This window comes from Balaenoptera acutorostrata, chromosome 19 (assembly GCF_949987535.1).
Source record: "Balaenoptera acutorostrata chromosome 19, mBalAcu1.1, whole genome shotgun sequence".
Classification (NCBI taxonomy): domain Eukaryota; kingdom Metazoa; phylum Chordata; class Mammalia; order Artiodactyla; family Balaenopteridae; genus Balaenoptera; species Balaenoptera acutorostrata.
In genome coordinates, this window is record NC_080082.1 from 2,445,650 (window position 1) to 2,468,295 (window position 22,646).

At 45.5% G+C, this 22,646-nt stretch overlaps 1 protein-coding gene across 1 annotated transcript in view; it reads left to right on the forward strand.

Moving 5' to 3' along the window:
• C19H16orf95 (chromosome 19 C16orf95 homolog) overlaps positions 1–22,646 on the forward strand; it is a 108,627-nt gene that overhangs the window by 85,093 nt on the left and 888 nt on the right. The window contains exons 4-5 of the mRNA XM_057534455.1: positions 1,170–1,249; positions 22,176–22,263. Of these exons, the coding sequence (XP_057390438.1) occupies positions 1,170–1,249; positions 22,176–22,263 (168 nt within the window). The remainder of the gene's footprint in view (positions 1–1,169; positions 1,250–22,175; positions 22,264–22,646) is intronic.

Genomic DNA, 22,646 nt, shown 5'->3' on the forward strand with positions numbered 1-22,646 from the left:
GGGGCCAGGAATACAGGTGTCCTGCAGTGCATGTGGTCAGTCTGTACATCGAGACCCATCTCACCACCGTGGCGGGCTGAGGACAAGTGATGTGTGGGGATTTAACCCAAAGTCTGCCTTTGAAGCACGTTTGCTGCAGACTTGGAGTCTCGGAGCTGCCTTGGGATTAACAGTGCCCTGGCTGAGAACTCACAATCGCAGGAGGGAGCGAAGCCCTGAGACCTCTGGTCAGGCTCAAATTTCCTGTTTCTGGTAGAACTTCCCCCTCACCGGGTTTGCTTGGGTTTCTCCTCCATGCCGTTAAGATTCCTTGGGCTGTATAATTATTACCTCATTCTAGGTTCAGGACTAAATGGGCTGAGTGGGAGAATCATGGTTATGCGATTTCCAACAAATGTGAATTTTCTCCATTTCGCACGGGGAGGATCTGTCCCCCTTCCCTGCACACCAACCCATGCAGAGCCAGGGTCCTACTGCTCTGATTGGAGTCACGTGGTTTGGGAGACGTTTTTCTTCATTAGCACAGGGTCTAGGGTGGGGGGCCACAGAGCTCTAACACCCATCACTCCTTCCTACCTTTTTATTTTTTAAGTTAACATACGCTAAAATTGACTTTCTCTTTGTTGTATGGTCCTATGAGTATTAACGCATGTATAGATTTGTGTCATCATCATCGCAATCAAGATACAGGGCAGCTGCACCACTCCAAAAATCTCCCTCATGTACCCCTGCGCAGTCACACCCTCCCCTCATCACCAGCCCCTGGAAACTCCTGGTCAGTCCCCATCACGATAGTTTTGTCCTCTCCAGAGTGTCGTATCAGTGGAATCATAGAGAATGGAACCTTAGAGCCTGGCTTATTTCACTCAGCACAATGCCTTTGAGATCCAGCCAAGCCGTTGCATGTATCAACGGCTCCTCTTTTTTCTTTCTGAGTGGTATTCCATGGTTTGGATGGACCGTGATTTGTTTATCGTTCGCCAGTTGAAGGACTTTTGGATTGTTTCCAGATTTTGGCGATTATGAACGAAGCTGCTGTTAACATTTGTGTACAGGTTTTTGTGTAAACATGTCTTTATTTCTCTTGGGTAAATACCAGGAGTGAGACTTCTGGGTCATATGGTAGGTGAATGTTTAAGTTTTTAAGTAACTGCCAAACTGTTTTCCAGAGTGGATCCATCACTGTACATTTCCACCAGCAAAGGATGAGAGTTCCCACTTTTGTGCATCTTCACCAGCACTCGGCATTGTGAGTATTTTTAGTTTTAACTGTTTTAGTGAGTGTGTAGTGGTATCTCATCATGATCTTGATTTGCATTTCCCTGATGGCTAATGATGTTAGACTTCTTGTCATGTGTTTATTTGTTATCCGTGTACCCTCTTTGGCTAAGTATCAGTTACAGCCTTTTGTTCATTTTTAGTTGGGTTGTTTGTTTTCTGCCTGTTGAGTTAAAAAAAAAATCTTTGAGTGTAATTGACATACAAGGAACTGCATACATTTAAATCATAGACTCTGATGTTTTGACATACATATCCAACTATGAAACCTTTACCAAAATCAAAATAATGAAAATGTCATTGGTACTCCCTCTCCCCCAAAGTTTCCTAGTGTCCTTTGTGATTCCTCTCACCCTTCCCTTACCTCATTCTCAGGCAACTCCTGATCCACTTTCTGTCACATGGCAATATGAATTTCCTAGATTTATATTAAGTGTTTGCTTTTTGACTGGCTTACTTCACTCAGCATGATTATTTCAAGATTGGTGCATGTTGTAGCATGCATCAGTAATTCTTTCTTTTTATCATTGATTAATATTCCAATGTATGAATTTATCATAGTTTTTCCTTTCATCTACTGATGAATATTTATGTTGTTTCCAGCTGGGGGCTATTACAAATAAAGCTGCTGTTAACATTTGTGTATATGTCTTTGTGTGGACATGTGTTTTCCTTTCTCTCAGGAAAATACCTAGGAGTGGTATTGTTGGATCATATTGTAGATGAATGTTTACATTTTTGAGAAACTGCCAGATTATTTTCCAGAGTGGTTGCATCATTTTACATTCCCACCAGCAGTGTAGAAGAGTTCCAGTTTCTCCATGTTCTTGCCAATACTTGGTGTGGTTAGACTTTTTATTTTAGCCATCCTGTGAATAGGGAGAGTTTTCTTTCCTTCTTTCTGATTTGTATGCCGTTTTTTAAAAAATTTAATTAATTAACTACTTAATTTGGTTGCACCGGGTCTTAGTTGTGGCAGGAGGGCTCCTTAGTTGTGGCATGCGAGCTCTTAGTTGCAGCATACATGTGGGATCTAGTTCCCTGACCAGGGATCGAACCTGGGCCCCCTGCATTGGGAGCGTGGAGTCTTAACCATGGTGCCACCAGGGAAGTCCCTGTATGCCTTTTTTAAAATTGAAGTAAAGTGAAGTAAAGTTGATTTATGTTGTGTTAGTTTCAGGTGTACAGAAAAGTGATTCAGTTTTATATATATATACATATATATATATATATATATATATATATATATATATATATATATATATTCTTTTTCAGATTATTTTCCCTTATAGGTTATTACAAAATATTGCGTATGGTTCCCTATGCTATACGGTAGGTGCTTGTTGGTTATCTGTTTTATATATAGTAGTATGTTAATCCCAAATTCCTAATTTATTACCCCTCTTTTCCCCTTTGGTAACCGTAAGTTTGTTTTCTATGTCTTTGGGTCTATTTCTGTTTTGTAAATAAGTTCACTTGTATCGTTTTGTTAGATTCCACATATAAGTGATACCACATGGTATTTGTCTTTCTCTGTCTGACTTACTTCACTTAGTATGATAATCTCTAGGGCCCTCCATGTTGCTGCAAATGACATTATTTCATTCTTTTTTATGACTGAGTAATATTCCATTGTATATATATAAAACATATTCTTTATCCATTCATCTGTCTATGGAAATTTAGGTTGCTTCCATGTCTTGGCTATTGCAGATAGCGCTGCAATGAATACTGGGGTGCATGTATCTTTTTGAATTATAGTTTTCTCTGGATATATGCCCAGGAGTGGGATTGCTGGATCATACAGTAACTCTATTTTTAGTTTTTTAAGGAACCTCCATGCTGTTCTCAATAGTGGCTGTACCAATTTACATTCCCACCAACAGTGTAGGAGGGTTCCTTTTTCTCCACCCGATTTGTGTATCTTTTATTGCTTTGTCTTGTCTTATTGCACTGGCTGAGACTTCCAGGATGATGTTCAACATGAGTGTTGAGAATAGATATTCTTGCCTAATTCCCAATCTTAGGAGAAAAGTGTTCAGTCTTTCATCATCATAAGTATGATACTGACTGTAGGAATTTTTTTCTTTTTTGGTAGATTCCCTTTATTAGATTGAGGCAGTTCTCTTGTATTTCTAGTTTTTAGAGAGTTTTAAAAAAGTCATTGGTGGATATTGAATTTTGTCAAATGATTTGTCTGTATCAATTCACATGATCGTATGGATTTTCTTCAGACTGTTAATATGGTAGATTACACTGATTAATTTTTGAATAGTGAAGTAGCCTTGCATTCCTGGGGTAAACTATACTAGGTTGTGGTGTATTATTCCTTCTATATATTGATAGATTCAATTTTCTAGTATTTTGTTAAGGATTTTTGTGCTTATGTTCATGAAACATATTGGTCTGTATATGTTCATGAAAGATATTGGTCTGTAACTTTTTAAATTTTTTAGCTTGTACTATCTTTGGTTTTGGTATCAGGGTTTTGGTTTTGGTATCAGGTACCAGCCTCATAAAATTAATTGGTAAGCATTTCCTCCTTTCCTCTTTCTGGAAGAAATTGTGTAGAATGGTGTTATTTCTTCTTTAAATGTTTGGTAGAATTCATCAGTTTAACTACGTGGACCTGGAGACTTCTTTTTTAAAAGATCTTAAACTATGAATTCAATTTTTAAAAATGGTTATCAAACTATTCATATTATCTATTTCATCTTGGGTGAATTTTGTTAGTTTCTAGTTTTTGTGGAATTTTCCCATTTAATCTAAATTGTCAAATGTATTGGCATAGAGTTGTTTATAGTATTCCTGTATTGCACTGTTGATGTTTGAGGGTCTGTAATGATATGCTTTCTTGTGTTCCTGGTATTAATAACTTGTGTCTTCTTTTTTTATTTGTCTTTCTTGCTAGAGTTTTATCAATTTTGTTATTTTGAAAAACCAGTGTTTCATTTCACTGATTTTTCCCTATTATTTTTCTCTTTTCAATTTCATTTATTTCTATTGTTTATTATATATTTTTTCTGCTTACTTTGGTTTATTTTGCTCTTCTAGTTTCTAATGATGGAAACTTAGATCATTGGGTTAAGCCCTTTCTTCTTTCTTAAAATAAGCATTTAATGATAAAAATTTCTCTCTCAGCACTGCTTTAGCTGGATTCTGCAAGTTTTGTTACATTGTAGTTTCATTCTCATGCAATTAAAAATATTTTATAATTTTCCTTGAGAACTCTTTGACTTATCAATTATTTAGATATGTTTTAGTTTTCAAGTTTTTGGATATTTTCCTGTTATCATTCTGTAATCAATTTCTAGTTTAATTTCATTATTATCAGAAAACATACTTTGTATGGTTTCAGTTCTTGTAAATTTGTTAAGGTTTGTTTTATGACCCAGGAAGTGGTTGTTGATCTTTGTGTTCTGTGTGCACTTGAAAAAAAACGTGCATTTTGCTATTGGTGGTGTTTTATAAATTAGATCCAATTGCTTGATGGTGTTGTCAGTTCATCTATATCCTTGCTGATTTTGTCTATTTGTTTCCTTGAACAAAGAGATGAGTGTTGAACTCTCTAACTATAATTGTGGATTTGTTTCTCCTTTTAGTTCTGTTGGGTTTTGCTTCATTGTTTTCCTATAAGTAATGTGTTGTTTTTCTCTGGCTGCATTCAAGATTTTTTTCTTTGTCTTCTGCTTTGATTATTTTGATGATAATGTATCTAGGCATGGGTTTCTTTGAGTGTCTCCTTTTGGGGATTCACTGAGCTTCTTGAATCTGTAGGTTTCGCTTTTTGATAAATTTGAGAAGTTTTCAGCTATTATTTTCTTAGATATTTTTCTGCACTGCATTTTTTCTTTCTCCTTTCCTTCTGGGATTCCTAGGACATGAATGTTAGACCTTCTGGTTCTGGTCCATGAGTTCCTGTTCATTTGTTTTTTCTGTTCTTAGAATTCTTTTGCTTTCCTTTTTTTTGTTGTTGTTCAAATTGGATAATTTCTAGTAATCTGTCCTCATATTCAATGATTCGTTCCTCTGCTATCTCGATATTGTTATTGAGCCCATCCAGCTTTAACATTTTGGTTATTGTACTTTTGAGTTCTAAAATTTCAATTTGCTTCTTCTTTATATTCTCTTTCTTTGCTGAGACTTCCTATCCTTCCATTCAGTTTAAGAGTGTTTGCCCTTACTTCCTGTAGCATTTTTATAATAGCTAGTTCTAAGTCTTTCTGATCGTTCTAACATCTGCGTCATACAGGTATGGGGGTCTGGTCCTTGTCTTTGATGGTAAAAGTTGAGATTTTCCTGTTTTTTCGTATGCTAAGTCACTTTCATTTGTATTCCAGACATTTTGAATATTATATTATGAGGCTCTAGGTCTTGTTTAAATGCCACAGAGGACTTTGCTAGTTTTGTTTGATTGGGCAATTGACCTGTTCAGGCAGCAAGTTCCCACCAGCCTCCTGCCAGCTGTGGTCTTGACGGCAGGTCAGTTTCCAAAAGCTCTGCCATGCTGGTCAGAGCTGCCCTGTGTGTGCACCACCCAGTGGCCAGTCTTGGATCTGGATGATGGTTTGTTCTGTGTTCAGTTCTCAAAGTCTTAGGTATGCTGTTCAGGGTCAGGCACGTGCACGTGCACGCAGCTTAAGGGTGAGCCCAGGAGCTCATGCATGGCTTTAAAGGGTCCCTTTCCTTGCCTCCTCCCACTCTGTGGGCTCCTTAGTGATTTCTGGTTCCCTGGACTCGCTGTGGGTCCTCCATTCAGAGAGCTGGGACTTCAGTTACTCTGCTCTGCTGCACACAGTTGATAGCTGTGCCCGCATCCAGACTGGGAGACAGAGACGGGACCACAGCTTTTCTGATCAGTAAGGAAGGCTCTGCTTCCTCTCAAGTAGGGGCCATGGGTCACTGCTGTGGCTGCTGTCATTCCCTATGCCCCGGGAATGTCTGAGAACTGAGTGCAAGAGGACAGAAGAAAATAAAAATGGAAACAAGATTTCCCTGCTGTGTCCCTTCCCCCTTCTGGAGGGCTTGTGTTCTCCCCAGACCTGTCTCTCGGTCTCTCTGTCTCTCCCTGAGCCTGGTACCTGTGTCCAGGTTTGAGGCCATTGTGAGCCCATACAGGGGATATTGGAGGAAAAAATGGGAGACTTTCTGCTAGTTTGGTGATATTTTGAAATTTTCTCTAATCTGCCTGCTCTTCACTATCCACGGGCCTTGCATGGCTGCCCTGCACGTTCTGTCCAAATGTTATAGCTGGACAATATACTGAATAGCGTCATCACCACAAGGACCCCTCCTGTTGACCTTTTATAGCCATGCCGACCTCCTTCCTGCCCCATCCTCCACCCCTTCTCTACCCCCTGGCAACCACTAACCTTTCTCGGTTTCTAAAATTCTGTCATTTCAAAAATGTCATATGTACGTAATCATTCAGTATATAACCTTGGGACTGGCTCTTTTTCACCCAGAAAAATTCCCTGGTGGTCCATCCAGGTGTTGTTCATTCCTTTCTCTTGCTGAGTGGTATTCCATGGTGAGGGTGTACCACAGTTTGTCCATCTACCTGTTTGAGGATGCCTGGGCTGGTTCTACCTTTTGGCTGTTGCAAATAAAGCTGCTGCGAACATGAGTGGAAAGACTTGTACTTGGACCTATTCGAATTTCTCTGGGATAAATGTCCAGAAGTGCACAGACCTAAGTGGCAAATATTATCATTCTTTCTACATTAGAGGTGAGGGAGTTGAGGTTAGGGGAGATGACCTGACCAAGAGCACTCAGTGAATAGGTGACAGGTCAGACTGGTGTCCGGGGCTGTCCGATTGGGCAGCTGGACCCTTAGTGGCCACTTATCATCTACCCCATGCCTGTCTTAGCCCAGACCCGGCCTGAGGGAAGGCAGGCGATGCAGAGCCTCCGCCATGGATGGCTGTAGCTCCCATCAGGACCTTCCTCTCCATCTCGGCTCTGGTCATCATCCTGCGTGCTTCTCTCATTCAATTTGCAACTCAAAAGTCCCCTTCTCTGAGAAGCCCCCCTGATTATTCCAGCTCAAGGACCACCAGGCATGCGGAAGGTGGGGGGGCCCATTTCAATTATGTCCACAGTGCTGATCGACCCGTCCTGCTTATTTGTGGACCTGCCTTTGTCTCCCTTCCCCCATGAAATGGTGGGTTCTTTGAGGGCTGGGTCTCCATTTGCTGTTGTGTCCCTGGGGCTTAGTGCAGTGCCTGGCACACAGTAGGTGCTTAATAATGAGGCAGACCTCATTTTGCTGTGCTTCGCTTTATTGTACTTTGCAGATAATGCATTTTTACAAATTGAAGATTTGTAGCAACTCTGCATCATGCAAGTCTGTGGGCACCATTTTTCCAACAGCATTTGTTCACTTCGTGTCTCTGTGTCACATTTTGGTAAATCTTGCAATATTTCAAACTTTCTCACTGTTATCATATTTTGTTACAGTGATCTGTGATGAATGACCTTTGATGTTACCATTGCAAAAAAATTATGTCTTGCTGAAGGCTCAGAGGATGGGTAGCATTTTTTAGCAATAAAGTATTTTTTAATTAAGGTTTCCACATTTTTTAAGACGTAATGCTATTGCACACTTAATAGACTACAGTATAGTGTATACATATCTTTTATATGAATGGGAAACCAAAGCATTTGTGTGACTCGCTTTATTGTGATATGCTCTTTACTGTGATTGCCTGGACCCGAACCTGCAGCATCTCTGAGGTGAGCCTGTACTGACCGACAAAGTGGTTTAGAGAGATGAGTTCTGATGTTGTGAAGGCTGGATGGGCTGCTCTGGGGCTCTGAGAGGGTTATTGCTGAGAATGATCCCGAGAATGAACTTTTAGTAATATGGATCCACGGATGAGGCTCAGGGCTCCCAGGAACCACTCTGTGTGCACAGAGGTGTGTGCGTTTTTTTCTGGTTGGACTATCCTTTGCTGAAATCGGATGCTCTGTGGTGTTTGTGAGTCCCCCACGGTCAATACACCTGCATTTTAACCCTATCTCATCACTTTCGAGCCCCCCTTCTTATTGTCCCCTTTGGTCATTTTCACCTCAAAGTTTTGAGAAGTAATTTTCTGCAGAAATTGCACTAATTGAAGGCCCTTTGGCTTCTAAAGGGTCCATTCTCTGTAGTAGTTGAGCTTGTGTGATTGGGCTTCATCCTCAGTCAGTGCATCATCCTCAGTCACATCTGTTGCTAATGGTCTTGGAGGGATAACAAACCAGGGGATCTCTCATTTGGGTCTGAAAGGGGTCCACAGCACAGGGATGCTGTCAAGCTCTGAGGGGGCTTTAATCCGAGAGGTGGGGAGGAAGCCTCCCTTTACAAGACCAATTTAATCAACAAAAACGAACAGAATGGGGCGTGTCAGTTTGTTGGGAAGTTACAGGAGTTAGTGCTGGCCTGAGAGTTTGGGCGGCCTCTTGTTTGCTAGTTGGACAAACGCTTTGCGGTCAGAGTAGGCCACGCTCTGCTGCAGTGAGAAACAGCCCTGAACAGCCAGTGACTGAGGATGACAAGTGTCGATTTCTTGCTGGTACAGAGTTGACTGTGGGTGGAGGTGGCTCACAGGACAGCTGCCCTCTGTGAATTTGCTTAACGTCCAGGCTGCCTGGATCTAGAGGCACCTCCAGATCAGTACGTGTGTCCATGATGCCAAGGCTGGGTGAGGGAGGGCAGAAGAGTGCTAGGGCGGAACGCCTCTGCCCAGGACGGGCAGTGCCACTTTCACTCCCGTTTTCTTGGCCGACACAGGTCCTGTGGCCACACTTGACCTCAAGGCAGTTCTGGCTATTGTTGGTGGTAGCGATGCCCACCTGCGAAGCTCTGCTGAATGCCAGGGTAGCTCACAGGCCTGGGTTCGGATCCAGGCTCTGCCACGCTGTTGATTTTGTGCCATGTGAGCTGTTGACCTGCATGCTTCCTTTCCTCACTGGAGGGCTCCGGTGGGACGGAATGAGTTAATCCAAGCACGGCACTCAGAACAGTGCACCGCCCCCCCCCCCGCCCCGCCACTGCATGTGCTCAGGAAATGTGAGCCGTAAGAATTCGTACTGAGACAGCAAAGGTAAAACAAGGGGAATTTGTTGGGTCCTGGGAGGGGCAGGTGGGAGATGCCAGCTGCTTCAGGACTGTCTCCCACTCCCATTTCTGCTTCTGGGGTTTATTCTCCCAGGACAATGTGTGACTGCAGCCTTGTTACCACAGAACAATCTTGTGCGGACGCCATGGAGAAACCCCAGGGGATACATGACCGCTTCATCACATGCCCGTCCCTCATCCATCACGATGGCTGGTGGGCAGAGTCCTGTAATTGGCAACACCATCACCTGTCCGGGAGGGGCCACTCCCTGAGGAAGGGTGGTGGGTTGGAAGAAAGGGGAGAAGAGGCGCTTGGCCGCTAAGGGCACCCCGGACTTGGTGGATTTTGCTTAGCTCATGGGCCTGCCTCCTACTGGTGGCTCTCGTGGACCCTCCATCTTGTCGGAAGGGCCCCGAGGAAGGGTGGTGCTCTCCCTGGTCACCTCATCCCACCTCTGCCTTGAAGATGTAGACTCAGACCCCAGCCTGCCCTTGCAAGCTGTAAAGGGGATGGTTAGAGCCCGGCCCAGACATCCATGACCATGTGGGGCCCAGGCGTGGTGCTGTAGCCCCTCATCCCAGACCCGCCCAGCTGGGCTTCGGGTCAGGGCCGGGGCTGATGGAGCTTCTCTTGGAATCCGTGCTGTCAGGCCCACACCCGGTACCTGCTGAGCCCAGGAGGGGAGGGTGAGGTGTGCAGTCCCTCCCACCCAACCACCCGCAGCCGTCCGGCCCGTGGTTAGGTCAGACCTCAGTGCTGGGAGGGGAGCAGGGGTGCTGAGAGAGGTCCCGGCAGCCTCCGAGCCCCCTGCCGCCAAGCTGCATTCCAGGACATGGGAGATGTTCTTTTTAGCAGAAGCGGCAAGAGGTCAGGACCTGGGGCTGTCCCCGAAAGAACAAGGCCTGGGGGACCCCTGGCTCCCAGAGAGGGTGTTGGGAAGGGGGCCTATTGGGAATACTTGTTGGGTATTGAATCCAATCAAAGCCGCTTCTGGATCTGGCAGTACCAGCTGTGGGATCTCAAGCAAGCTATGCTGTCACGCTGAAACTCCATTTTCTTATCTGTGAAGTGGGACCACAGCACCAGCCTCGGAAAGTTGCTGTGAAGCACAAAATGGAAAAGGGTTTGAGCTGAAGAAGGCTGTGAGGAGCCCTTCAAATGCATGAGACTGGCTCCCGCTGCCCTAGTTTATTTCCTTAGGGCTGTGGGAAGTCCACTCAGTTGGTCTTCTGGGCTCTCTGATCATTGGGGCTCTATTAGTACTTACAATAAGTTCTAATAGACACCTGACACCCTGAAAAAAATTCACTCTCATTTTTGCCAGAACCAGTGGGGTATGAAACCCCCCAGCCCCGAGCATGTAGTTGGTGGAAGATGGTCCTGGTTATTTTTCCCAGTTCTATATATTTAGGCATTAGCACCTTCATCCCCAGCTGTCCCTTCCCCAGAGGTGCCTGTGAGCACTGGCATAAATCATCCTTCAGCCCAGCTGTGACCTTCCTGGGATCACAGCTTGGGGAAATGGCAGAAACTATAAGGTCACAGAGGTTCCCGTGACGATGACTCTGGCTGTTTGTCCCCATAGTTTGTCCTTTCCTTTTGTGGTCTCCTCAATGCCAGGCTGCACTGTGGGTATGCAGGTGTGATAATCCAATCCAGTGGTTCCACCAGCAGTGTCTACGGGGTGCTCATATCCTACGTGTCGAGTCAGGCACAGTGAGGCTTGTGGAAGGAATATAGAACCTGCCAACCAGGAGCTTCCCCTCCATTTGTGGAACAAGCCACATCCACAAGTGGCAGAATCCATCACGTGCCATGAGAAGCAGCAGGAAAGTAGGGGGACAAGCCCAGGAATTGGAGTCTGGTGGACCTGGGTCCAAATCCTGGTTTTGCACTTACTCGCTGTGTAACCTTGGGCGAGTTCCTTAACCTCTCTGAGTCTATTTTCTCATCTATAAAATGGAGATAGGAATACTCATCTCAATGCAAATTAAAACCACCATGAGGTGTATGCATTTTTCACCTATCAGATTGGCCAGGATCTAGAGACTGGAGCTCATCATATTGGTGGTTAGGTGCAGAAACGGGCGTATTCATACATTGATGCTGAGAGGAGGAATTGAGACCACCTCTAAAGAAAACACTTGGAAACACAAATTGAAATGTAAAATGCACATATCCTTTGATTCAGGCATTCCAGAAATTTATATCAAGATTATACCCACACGGGGCTTCCCTGGTGGCGCAGTGGTTGAGAATCTGCCTGCTAATGCAGGGGACACGGGTTCGAGCCCTGGTCTGGGAAGATCCCACATGCCACGGAGCAGCTGGGCCCGTGAGCCACAACTACTGAGCCTGCGCGTCTGGAGCCTGTGCCCCGCAACGGGAGGGGCCGCGATAGTGAAAGGCCCGCGCACCGCGATGAAGAGCGGTCCCCGCGCCGCGATGAAGAGTGGCCCCCACTTGCCGCAACTAGAGAAAGCCCTCGCACGAACCGAAGACCCAACACAGCCAAAAATAAATAAATAAATAAAAGTAACAACAGATAATATGTAAACAAATGGGCAGGGCTGTGTTCCAAAAAAACTTTAAAAAAAAAAAAAAAAAAAAAAAAAAAAAAAAGATTATACCCACACGGAATGATGACAAAGATATCAATTTCAGCATTGTTGTAATACAAAATGGAAACATCATGAATATCTATCAATAGAAAGTGTATTAGTGTACAGTTTAGTCCTACAAAGACTGTTATGTGGCTTTGAAGTGGAATGGAGCAGAAGTGTACATACTGATGTAAAATGATTCCTCGTTGTGGACCCTCTGGAGGGTTGTGCCGTGTCCTACAGCAACTTGGTGACATGAGCTAGTTTTCAGTGTATTAATTTTTATGGTCATTTTTCATTTATGGCAAGTGATACAGGTCTTCTATTACAGATAATAATACAAAGCTTCCTTTAAAAAGTAATGGGTGAGCTGGGGCGAAGTGAGAGAGTGGCATGGACTTATATATACTACCAAATATAAAATAGCTAGCTAGTGGGAAGCAGCCACATAGCACAGGGAGATCAGCTCAGTGCTTTGTGACCACCTAGAGGGGTGGGATAGGGGGGTGGGAGGGAGACACAAGAGGGAGGAGATATAGGGATATATGTATATGTATAGCTGATTCACTTTGTTATAAAGCAGAAACTAACACACAATTGTAAAGCACTTATACCCCAATAAAGATGTTAAGAAAATAAAAATAAACATAAAAAATAATGGGTGAAAGAAGCCAGTCACAAAGGGCCACATAGCATAGGATTCCATTTATAGGTTGTGTCCAGGACAGGCAAATCCACAGAGGTGGAAAGCAGATTTGTGGTTGTCCGGACTGGGGCAGGGCAGTGGGGAGCACTGCTGATGGGGATGGGTTTCCTCTTGGGGAGGGAAAAAGCTTGGGAACTAGATAGAGGTGATGGTTGTGTAACATCATGAATGTACTTAATTCATCTGAACTCTACGCTTTCACATGGTTAAAGTGGTGAATTTTATGTCATGTGTATTTTACGACAATAAAAACAACAGCAACAACAAAGTAGGGGGTGGGTTTAAAGATGTTTGTAAGGAGCAGTGCAGCTGGCCCTTGGTAGGTGAGAACGCTGAGGCTGGGGGGGGACTCTCAGGCCATCTCTGGCGGGCGCGCTGGCTTTGAGATGCGCTCGCCCCACTGTGCCTGGCTGTGCCAGCCCTGTCCTGTGGTTTCTGACCGGACCCCCTTTGATCTCCTTTCACGGTTTCTTGTTGATGTTCCGACATGGCAGCCCTGAGCGGGGAGCCCTCTCTATGAAGTCCAGTCTTGAAAGTTGGCCCTGCCTCAAGCAAACGAAGGTCAAAGAAAACAAGATTTATTTCCAGGGAGAAGCCAAAACTATGTTTGCTGTAACATCAGGCATCAAATGATGATGTGGTCCCCCCCACCGTGGAAAAATACTTCCATCTAGTTTCGTCTATTAATAACGGCGGTCAGCCCGTAAAAATTAATGTGTCAACTGCCTCAGAGCTGAGCTATCTCAGGGGCCTTTGATCCGCTCCTCGTGGCTGCTGGCCCTCAAAAATGTTTTCACTCCATATTTTACCTTGATGGGTTTGCAGGAAGGTAATTAAATTATTAAAACTTTAATTGCCTTCCTGTATATAATTATCGCCTGTTAAAGGACACTTTTTATTCACAGGCTGAAAAGCCCCTATTTTTTTTTTTTTCTTTTCCTCTCCAGAAATGACCTTGCTATGCATGCTCTGAAGCATTAATATGTTGCGGGATTTTTTCTTTTCTGTCTTTAATATTGGTCAGTTTGAAATGGTGCTTTTTGATTTTGAGGATTCTTTCCCCTCCTGATCCCTGGATGGAAGGACCAGTTGTCGACTGAGAAGGTCACGGCAGACAGGCCATCTTCCAGGGACTCCCCAAGCAAAGGGACTCTTTTCAATCGCCGTACTCAATTCCTTCATTTTACAGACAAGAAAGAAGCTCAGAGAGGGGGCCTGACTTGCCTTGGGTCACATAGGAGTTAGGCAACAGGGATTACAGCCCAGGTCTGCTCTTGAGAGTCAAAGACACATTTTGCCAATTAATATTGACCTGGGCATAAAGATTTTTGTTCATTTTGCTTGTTCTCAATATCCAGCTAAGTGCTATTCTCTCTCTTCTAATGAGCTCTTAATATCGTCCTGCTAGGACGGTATTACAATCTTTTGCTAGGCGGAGTAAGCAAAAAGGATCACAGCGTCGACAGGGTCTTTGGAATCTTTCAGGAAACTCCCACCCTTCCTGGATGGCACCAGGAACCCAAGTTCACGTGGCACAATGGTTTTCAACCTTGTCACACCTAACACCTCCTTTTTATAACAACGATTTCACAATACCTCCTTTCTTATCCTGATGGAATTCACGTGATATAGCCTACTTACGAACACAATTTCAAAAACAGTGCCGTTATTCTTACATAAAGGAGCAATATAGGGAAGTTATTTATTTAAAATATGTTTCAATGTGCGAGTGCTCAGGCTTGCCTGTACTAGCAGTCTTGACCACGTAGTGAAATGTTTCTCTACCCTTACCATAAATGAATCTGGGTTTTAAAGGAGATATTTCTCCATGGCATGTTGTCAAGCGCTTCTTTTCATATTTGAGATTTTGAAATAAAGACTAAGTATCTTTGCTTGTAGACGCAAACTCGCCAGGAGGGCGGCAGCCTCAGAAGGAGCGCTCTTGAGAGCTGTGTGGATGGCTCGGACACCATGAATGCTTGCCAGCGTTCACTGTGTTTGCTGAACAATTTTTCATGAGTTTTCGAACCAAGCAAATTGTAGTCTTCCTTTGATTTACATGGTAGTTGGAAAATTCAGGGTATGTTAAAATTATTTTAAAATGCTTTATATCTGTATATAGAAAAGAGTCATGTTCCAGGCTCCGATAATTATAAAATGAACCTTCATCTCTGTCAGCGTCAAAAGTCATGCAGGATGTGGGTAATTTGTGGTTGAGCGAAGCTCTCTTGTCCATTGCAGGATGCCAGCCGTCCCTTACTGCGCCCCTCCTCCTATAAATGCCAGTATCACCCCGTCAGTGTTTCAACCAAATATGCCCCTAGTTTCCACACACCCTCTAGGCAGCAGCATCACCCTCATGGAGAGCGTCCAGTTCAGTATTACTCAGTGCCAGAAATTTGGGTAGCAGAAATTAAGATGAGAACATTTTATTTTATCTTGCCAAAATAAAGGTCAGGAATTGGGCAGGGCTCAGCTTGTCACTTGGTGATATTCAGCTAGTGGATGGGCTGTTCTGGGGCCCAAGGTGGCTGTGCTCACATGGCAGGCACCTTGGCGGGGGTGGCTGGAAGGCCGGCTCAGTTAGAACTGGCACCTCCAGATGGCCTTTCCTGAATGGCAGTGTCTGTGCAGTCACATCAGCTCAGGGCTTCTGGAGTGAGTGCTCCTAGAGAAAACATAGAAGCAGAAGGCGTCTTAGGGTCTAGCCTTGGGCATCCTAACCTGTCACCCTGCCGCATCCCATTGGCCAACCAAGTCCCTAGGGCTGGCCTAGATTCTGGAGGAGGGGAATTAGACTGCCTCATAGTGGGGGGAGGAGCAAAAACTGTCCGTCTTCAATCGGCCACAGCCCTGTTTTTAGGATTTCATCTATAGCATGTGGTTGACGTTTCTCAGTATGGCCATTTAGAGTCTGGGTCACCACAGATGAAGGAGACTGGCTAGTCCTTTATATCAGAGTTGAAAGCCACCCACATGCCTACTTTTCAAACACAGCCCTACTGCCTGCGTTCACGCTGCTGTGTTGCAGGCTGGTGGCATTGGCCTTTGTCCCACAGGCTCATTGAGTCTGGTACCCAGTGAAAGCAAATCTTGTTGCAGAGTGGCAGCTGCACGGGGGACCCAGCCAGGTAGAGATAGAATGAATACCCAGCTCACATCACTCTGCAGAAGCCTGCCACACTTTGGGTCATCTCTTGGGAATCAGATGTGTGTGAGGGAGGGTGACGGCCACCCAGGCACTGGAATGGGGGAGGCTCTGGCAGGGGCTGGAGATGTGTGGGGTGCAGTAGGAGATGTTTTATTTTTTAAACAGCTTTATTGAGATAAAATTCATCTACCATACCATTTACCTGTCTAAAGTGTATAATTTAGTGGTTTTTTAATAGATTCATAGTGTTGTACAACCATCACCACTATCTAATTCCAGAAAAAAAAAATACATACACACACAAACACTTTTTTAAAAAGCAAGCAGGGCATTAAGGAAGTTATATTTCATAAAAATTATTTTGAGAACCAGGTCATAAGATGTCTCAGTGTCCTCTGTCTGTCTGTCTGTCTCTCTCTCACACACACACACACGCTCACATACAGTCACACACACACATACCTGTGCACACACACACCCTACCCCATGTCCAGATTGTGCATGCGTGGGATATAATTATGCAGTTAATGATCCGGGCCAGACTTGAAAGCCTCAGAGAAGCTCTGAGAGGGGCATTGCTGGCAGTGGGGTCACGGGCCTGGTGGTTTTGTGTGGGGCCTCTGCATAACCTCAGCTCATGGCCTGGGTGACGACAGTGAAGGCCACCCACGTCACTGCTGGAGTCTGTCCCTCTCGGCCCTGATGTCGCCCTCTGTCCCAGCGAGCCGCGTGATGTGTGCTGCGCTGCAGGCGCCCTCGGAGGGGTCCCCGCCTCACAGAGGGCTCCTTTTCACTGGGAATATGGTTTGTATCGCAGGCCCAGAGCTTGGGCTCATGCTGGGCACATGTGGGGTGGAAAAACATTTCACAATGGGAAATGGGCCGGACTCGGCCAGGAGGGAGGAAGTGCCCTCTGCAGGCCCATTTGGTCTCGGGGTACGATTTCAAAGGTCCCTGTTTTGAAATTATGAGACCACCAGAAAAGCATGCTGGGGCCAAAAATGACTGTAAAAGGTAATAATTGTTAATAACTTGGCATCCGCCCCGTCATTCAAGCAGCTTGGTTTTGGCAAACATAAAGGACAACATTGTAAGCAAATAGGAAGGCAGCGGCCTGGCCCATAAAGCTGTTAACCACACCATAACTAAATATTAAATGTGAGTTTTTAATTCATTTTATAGCAGAAATAAGGATCTTTGCACCAACGGGGAGTAGAGGATTCGAGGCTCATAAAAGATATAGAGACAGAGTGCTTTGAGCATTCTGCTGTTTTCATAATCAGGGCAGCAACCTTGACCTGGGTGACCCTGGGAGGGTCACCCGCAGTGTTCACTGGGTGCTTTGGGACATTTTTAAGGAGGAGCCAGGTGGTCAGAAGTTGGGGTGCCCGCACCTCCTGGGCTGGGTACTATTGCAGGCTGGCTGGCAGAGCTGTCCTCACTGACCAGCCATCAGCTCCTGCGTGGCCTCCAGTCAGCTGCCTGTCTTAGGTGGGCCCACCAGGTGCCAATCAAAGCCGGGCTCTCTCTTTACATGGGTTTTTGCCCTTGACCTTCAAGCTTCCCTAGCAGACCCCACAGGGTTTACTAGGGCAGGTTTCAGGGAGTCATGAAAAGAGAGATTTTTCACTTGAGATGATGGCAACATGCATGGGTTGGTTTTCTCTGGGGGCCTGGAAGGGCTACCCGCCGACTCACACAGTCCTTGACTGTACCCTCTCTGGCCCAACCAGCAGAGGTAAGGATTGTCAGACATGATGAACTTCCATTTTAAACAAACAATAACTCACTTCTTTTTCTCCGGTAGAAACTATATTTTAGTAGAAAATCCAGGCGGTTCTGGACATCATCTCTAAGAAAATAAAAGTTATGTGTGACCCCAACACTTAAGACTAAATTCTTTAATACTCTGCTCGCTTTCATTCTTGTTGCGACAGATGCCCCTACTCTGCAGTGACGACAGCTGCCACAACGGCCTACTCTCTGCGCGCCAGGGCTTGTGCTACTTGTCTGGTGTCACGGCTCCTTATACTGGGAATGGCCATGTGGGGTATGGTTGACGGGAGTCCAGTAAAACCAGGCAGCTTGCTCAAGGTCGCACAGGTGGCACATGAGCTTGGGGTTTGAGCCCAGGTCGCCTGATCCTGAAATTCATCCAGCTGTGGCATCTGCTGGTTCCTTAACTCCATGGCTTGTTTGGGCAGGCCTAGCATTTAGTTATGTAAGTGCTGTATTTGCTTGTGTATTTGTCACTGTGGCTTCATAGGACAAACGAATGGATGGACAGACGGGTGAATGTAAGCAAGGGTTCATGGGGGGCATCTCTACACCCAACTCAGGAGAGAAAAATCGCACCTACCTCATAGGGTTGTGAGGACTGACTGTGGAGCACGTGGAGCGTCTATCACTTTAATTACTATTTACTCATTAATTAATGATGTGAATTATTAAGGTTTAGTAATGATTATTATTTATGTTACTAGCGATTATAATGATTAACATTGTTATTTAGTAGTAATATTATTATCCAAGCCACATGACTCTCCAGCCCTCATTGTATAGTGTTTTCTTCCCGGCATTGGCTCAAAGTAAGTTTTTTGGTACAGAAAGATACATCAAGTTTTATGTTTCGAGTAGGTAATTAAAAAAAAAAAGCACTTGTCCAACTCTAGCTGTGGTGTCCCTGCAAGACCCTTCGCTCACCCACTCTAGACACCCGCTTCCTGCATCCAAGTGAAAGCACCCCCCACATCCCCAGGCCCTCCATGCCTCCCGCCCCCCAGTTCCCCCCACCTCCTCCCACGCCCCCCACTAGTTTTGTTCTTCAGCCTTTCCCAGGCCTCAGGCTTTCGTAACTCATCTCCCAGGGATTTGGTGAAAATAGAAACCAGTGTTTTCTAAAGATGACTTTCTGAAATCTGTGACCCTCTGTCCGGAGCCCGGAATTTGCCTTCTCATTTCTGTGCAAAATATTCATGAGGAAGGTTCCAGGGGGAAACAGAATTCTCCATGTGGGAGTGGGCAGAGGGTAAGGACTCTGTGCTGGCTGTGCCCTCTGGCTGCCAGGGTCAGGGACCAGATGCTCGCCAGCAGGGACCACCTCATCCCTTGGCTGGCTCAGGGTCCTGGGGGCCGGCTCCCACCTCCCTCCCAGTAGCCTCTCTGCTTCTTCCACAGGATGACATGCTTTTCCATGCGGGGGCTTTGGGTGACACTTTGAAGCACCTGTCAGTTACCCTGTCAGCTTCCTTGGCCTTCCCCAGACGATCCCGACATTCCAGCTCCACAGTGGGCCTCGGCTCCGTGACTGTGTCTTCACTGCATTGTGACCACGTGGGCCCAGCCACCAGCGTTTGTGATGTGGGCTGTGTCCAGTCCATCTACCCATCAGTCAGCAGAGCAGCTGAGTGAGGGGTATGACACCAGCACAGTAACTCCCTGGTCAGAATCTTTCCATAGCTTCTTCTTGTCCTTCAAGAAAGTCCAAATCCCATGAGTCTCCCTGAGATCACCCGTTATTCCCACCTTGCCCGCCAGCCTCTTCAGTACACCCCTTCCCACCTGGGGCCCTCCATGCCCCATCCCCTATGCCTGGGACGCTGGACGTCCTCATGCTTGGGCTTCAAGGTCGCCTTTCCTGACCGCCTGTCTGGGCAGATCCTCCCCTTTCTCGGTGCTTCCCTCTGCTTTACCTCCTGCTCAGTTCCTTGTTAGCACCCATCATGCTTTGCATCATGACTTTTTAAAATTAATTGTTATTGATTTATTTTCATTTATACAAATATTTATCACAGTTATAAGCAAAGCAAATAATACGATACAATATAATAATGTAATAATAAATACACAGCCATGTAGTCAATGTAAATCATTATCTTCAGTTTTAGGAAGACAAAATTTCACATTTCTATGACAAAGAGAAGATGGATCACATGTTATCTTTTTGAAATATAATTATTTATCAGGAAGCCTGTTTTGAAAGAGTGGCATGGAAGTTCTTGATTGGTTTGCATCATGATTTTTAATTTATCTAATATCTGGCTCCCCCATCAGACTGTGAGCCCGGCAAAGGCAAGGACTCCTGTCTCTCACCCACTGGTGCATCTGGAACACCTAGCACGTGACTCAGAAATATTCGTTGAATGAGTGAATGAATCAACATTTGTGGGGGCTGCCCTTCTGTGTTGGACTGATATTTGGATTGGATTTTTACTGCCCAGAATATCCTCATGGATTCTCAAGAAAAAAAGCTCTTGCATGTTTTGGGGGTCCTCTCAACCACACATCTTGGTGCTTACCTCTCACCTGTAGCGAGTTTACCTGGATCTGCCACAGGACTCTGCTGGGCAGACCCCGTGGACATCAGGCAGTACAGCTGGGAAGGGTATACAACATAGCGATGCTCGCAGCTCAGTACCCGAGAGAGCCTCTTCCTCCACACAAACTGACCAGTGGCCTGGGGACTGTGTGCATGCCCACCATGAGGTTTTGGCTTATGCTGTGCCTCCTTCCTAGAAAGCCCCCTGGACGTCTCAAATTTTGCTATCTCTGTGCACCCCACCCGACAAGGCTCAGCCAAAGCCCTCCACTCCAGAGCACTGCCTGGATTCTCAACTCCTAGAGCTGCCCCCTGCCCCCCACCACTTCCTGAGTGCCTCTTGCCCATGTCTGCGGTGGGCAAGTTCCCACTCCCTTCCTGTGGTTGAGGGGCCAGTGGAAAAGCATCTTTTTCCAAAGAGAACACCAGCCTTTGGACCAGACTTCATTTCTGCCAGCAATTTCACTCCTAGGTATAGAACCGAGAGAAATGAAACACATGTCCACACAAAAAACTACACAGATGTTCTTAGCAGCATTATTCATAGTAGCTAAAAAACAGAGGGAACTCAGACATGCATGGACTGATAAATGGATAAACAAACTGTCATTTATCCATACAATGGAATATTATTCAGCTCCGAAAAGGAATGAAGTTCTGAGTCACAACATGGATGTCCCTCCAAAACATCATGCAGAGTGGAGGAAGCCAGACATAAAAGGTTACACAGTGTATGAATTTCATTTATATGAAATGTCCAGAGTAGGCAAATCCACAGAGATGCAAAGTAGCTTGGGGGCTACCAAGGGCTGGAGGGAGGGGAGAATAGGGAGTGGCTGCCTGATGGGGACAGGTTTCTCTTTGGGGTGATGAAAATATCCTGTAATCAGATAGTGGTGATGGTCGCACATTTTTGTGACTATCCTGAAAATCACTGAATTGCATACTTTAAACAATTTTTATGGTGAGTTTTATCTCAATTAAAAAAAAGAATCCATTAAAAAAATTTCAGCCTGATTCCCGCCCCACCCCCCACCCATCTTCCTCTGGTCTTTGCTGGGCACTGTTTGGACTGTAAGCCTTTTGTTTTTGCTAGTGAAATATGCCCGAAGTGTTTTCTCAAGACTTGACAAAGAGGTTAAAACATAATACTTTAAGTCTGAGGTCCCCCTGGGAAAGCAATGCAAACATAACGAAGGGGGATGGAGCTTTTACGGAGGCAGGAGCTGGTGGAGGGCTGCCTCTGGCTGCAGGGGCCCTGTCCACAGTCTCCCCACCCGGTGGAGGGCAGGGGACAACCTGGGGATGCCCCAGTTTCTCGCTGGTTTCTCCAGGAGGACTAAGTAAAGGAGCCTGCAGGCTGTTTTCGTGGTGGGGAGCAGAGTGTGGGTGGGGGGAGTCCAATCAAGAGTTACCAGTGCCTTTGACCTCTGCAGAAGCAGGTCCATGACTCCCGGGGCTTCCTTCAGAAGCAGCTGAGAATGTAACTAGTGAGATGAGATGCCAGTCTGGTTCAGATCTCTCTGCTCCATTCCATAGGAGCTTGGGCCTCAGTTTCCTCTGCTTTCAAGAGGGGATGTTGATGCTGCTGCTGCTGCCCCAGGGGACTGCGTCCAGCCCTTCCAGTGGGGCCGTTTGGCCCTGGCACCTGGGACGATACCACTCTCAGAGAATCAGAAAGCAGTGGCAGGGGCAGCGATGGTTGTCTGTCTCTTGGAACAAAGGACGCCATTTGGTCCCTGTCATTTTTTCATCTTCTGGTCACTCAGCCATAACACTGGAAGGGCTTAGAACTGGGGTCAGGAGACTGGGGTCCACTTCTGGGGTGTTCTGCAGGAGTGTGGTGGCATCTGCGGATGCTCAGCCTTACACAGTGACACCCCTCAAATGGATATTATATTAAAATAATACATTTGAGGGGGCAGATACTCCCCTGGTTCAAAAATCAAGCGGAAAGGAGTTGCTGAGCAGCTTCACTCCTGTCCTGTCCCTCAGCTGACCCCTCTCTTCTCCCCAGGATGGCGTGTGTTCATTTCTCCTCCGTTCCCCTGCTGCTCCTGCGGACAACCAAAAAACAGCAACTTTTCAAAAACAACTTTATCGAGGTATGTTCTCCACATCACAGAGTTCAACCATTTCAGGTGTACAATTCAATGTTTTTCAGTAAGTTTACATTGTCTGAAATCAGCTTTAGAACACTTTCACCCCACAATAAACTCCCTCATGCCCATTTACACTTAACCTCCCAGCCCCTGGCAACCAGTAATCCACTTTCTACCCATTTTCCCATTCTGGACATTTCATATAAATGGAATCATATAATATGTGGTCTTTTTTGTCTGGATGTTTTACTTACAATGTTTTGGAGGATCATCCCTGTTGTAGCTCGTATCAGTGCCTCATTCCTTTATGAGACTGAATAATAGTCCATTGTAGGGCTGGACCGCATTTTGTTTATCCATTTATCTGTTGATGGACGCTTGCATTG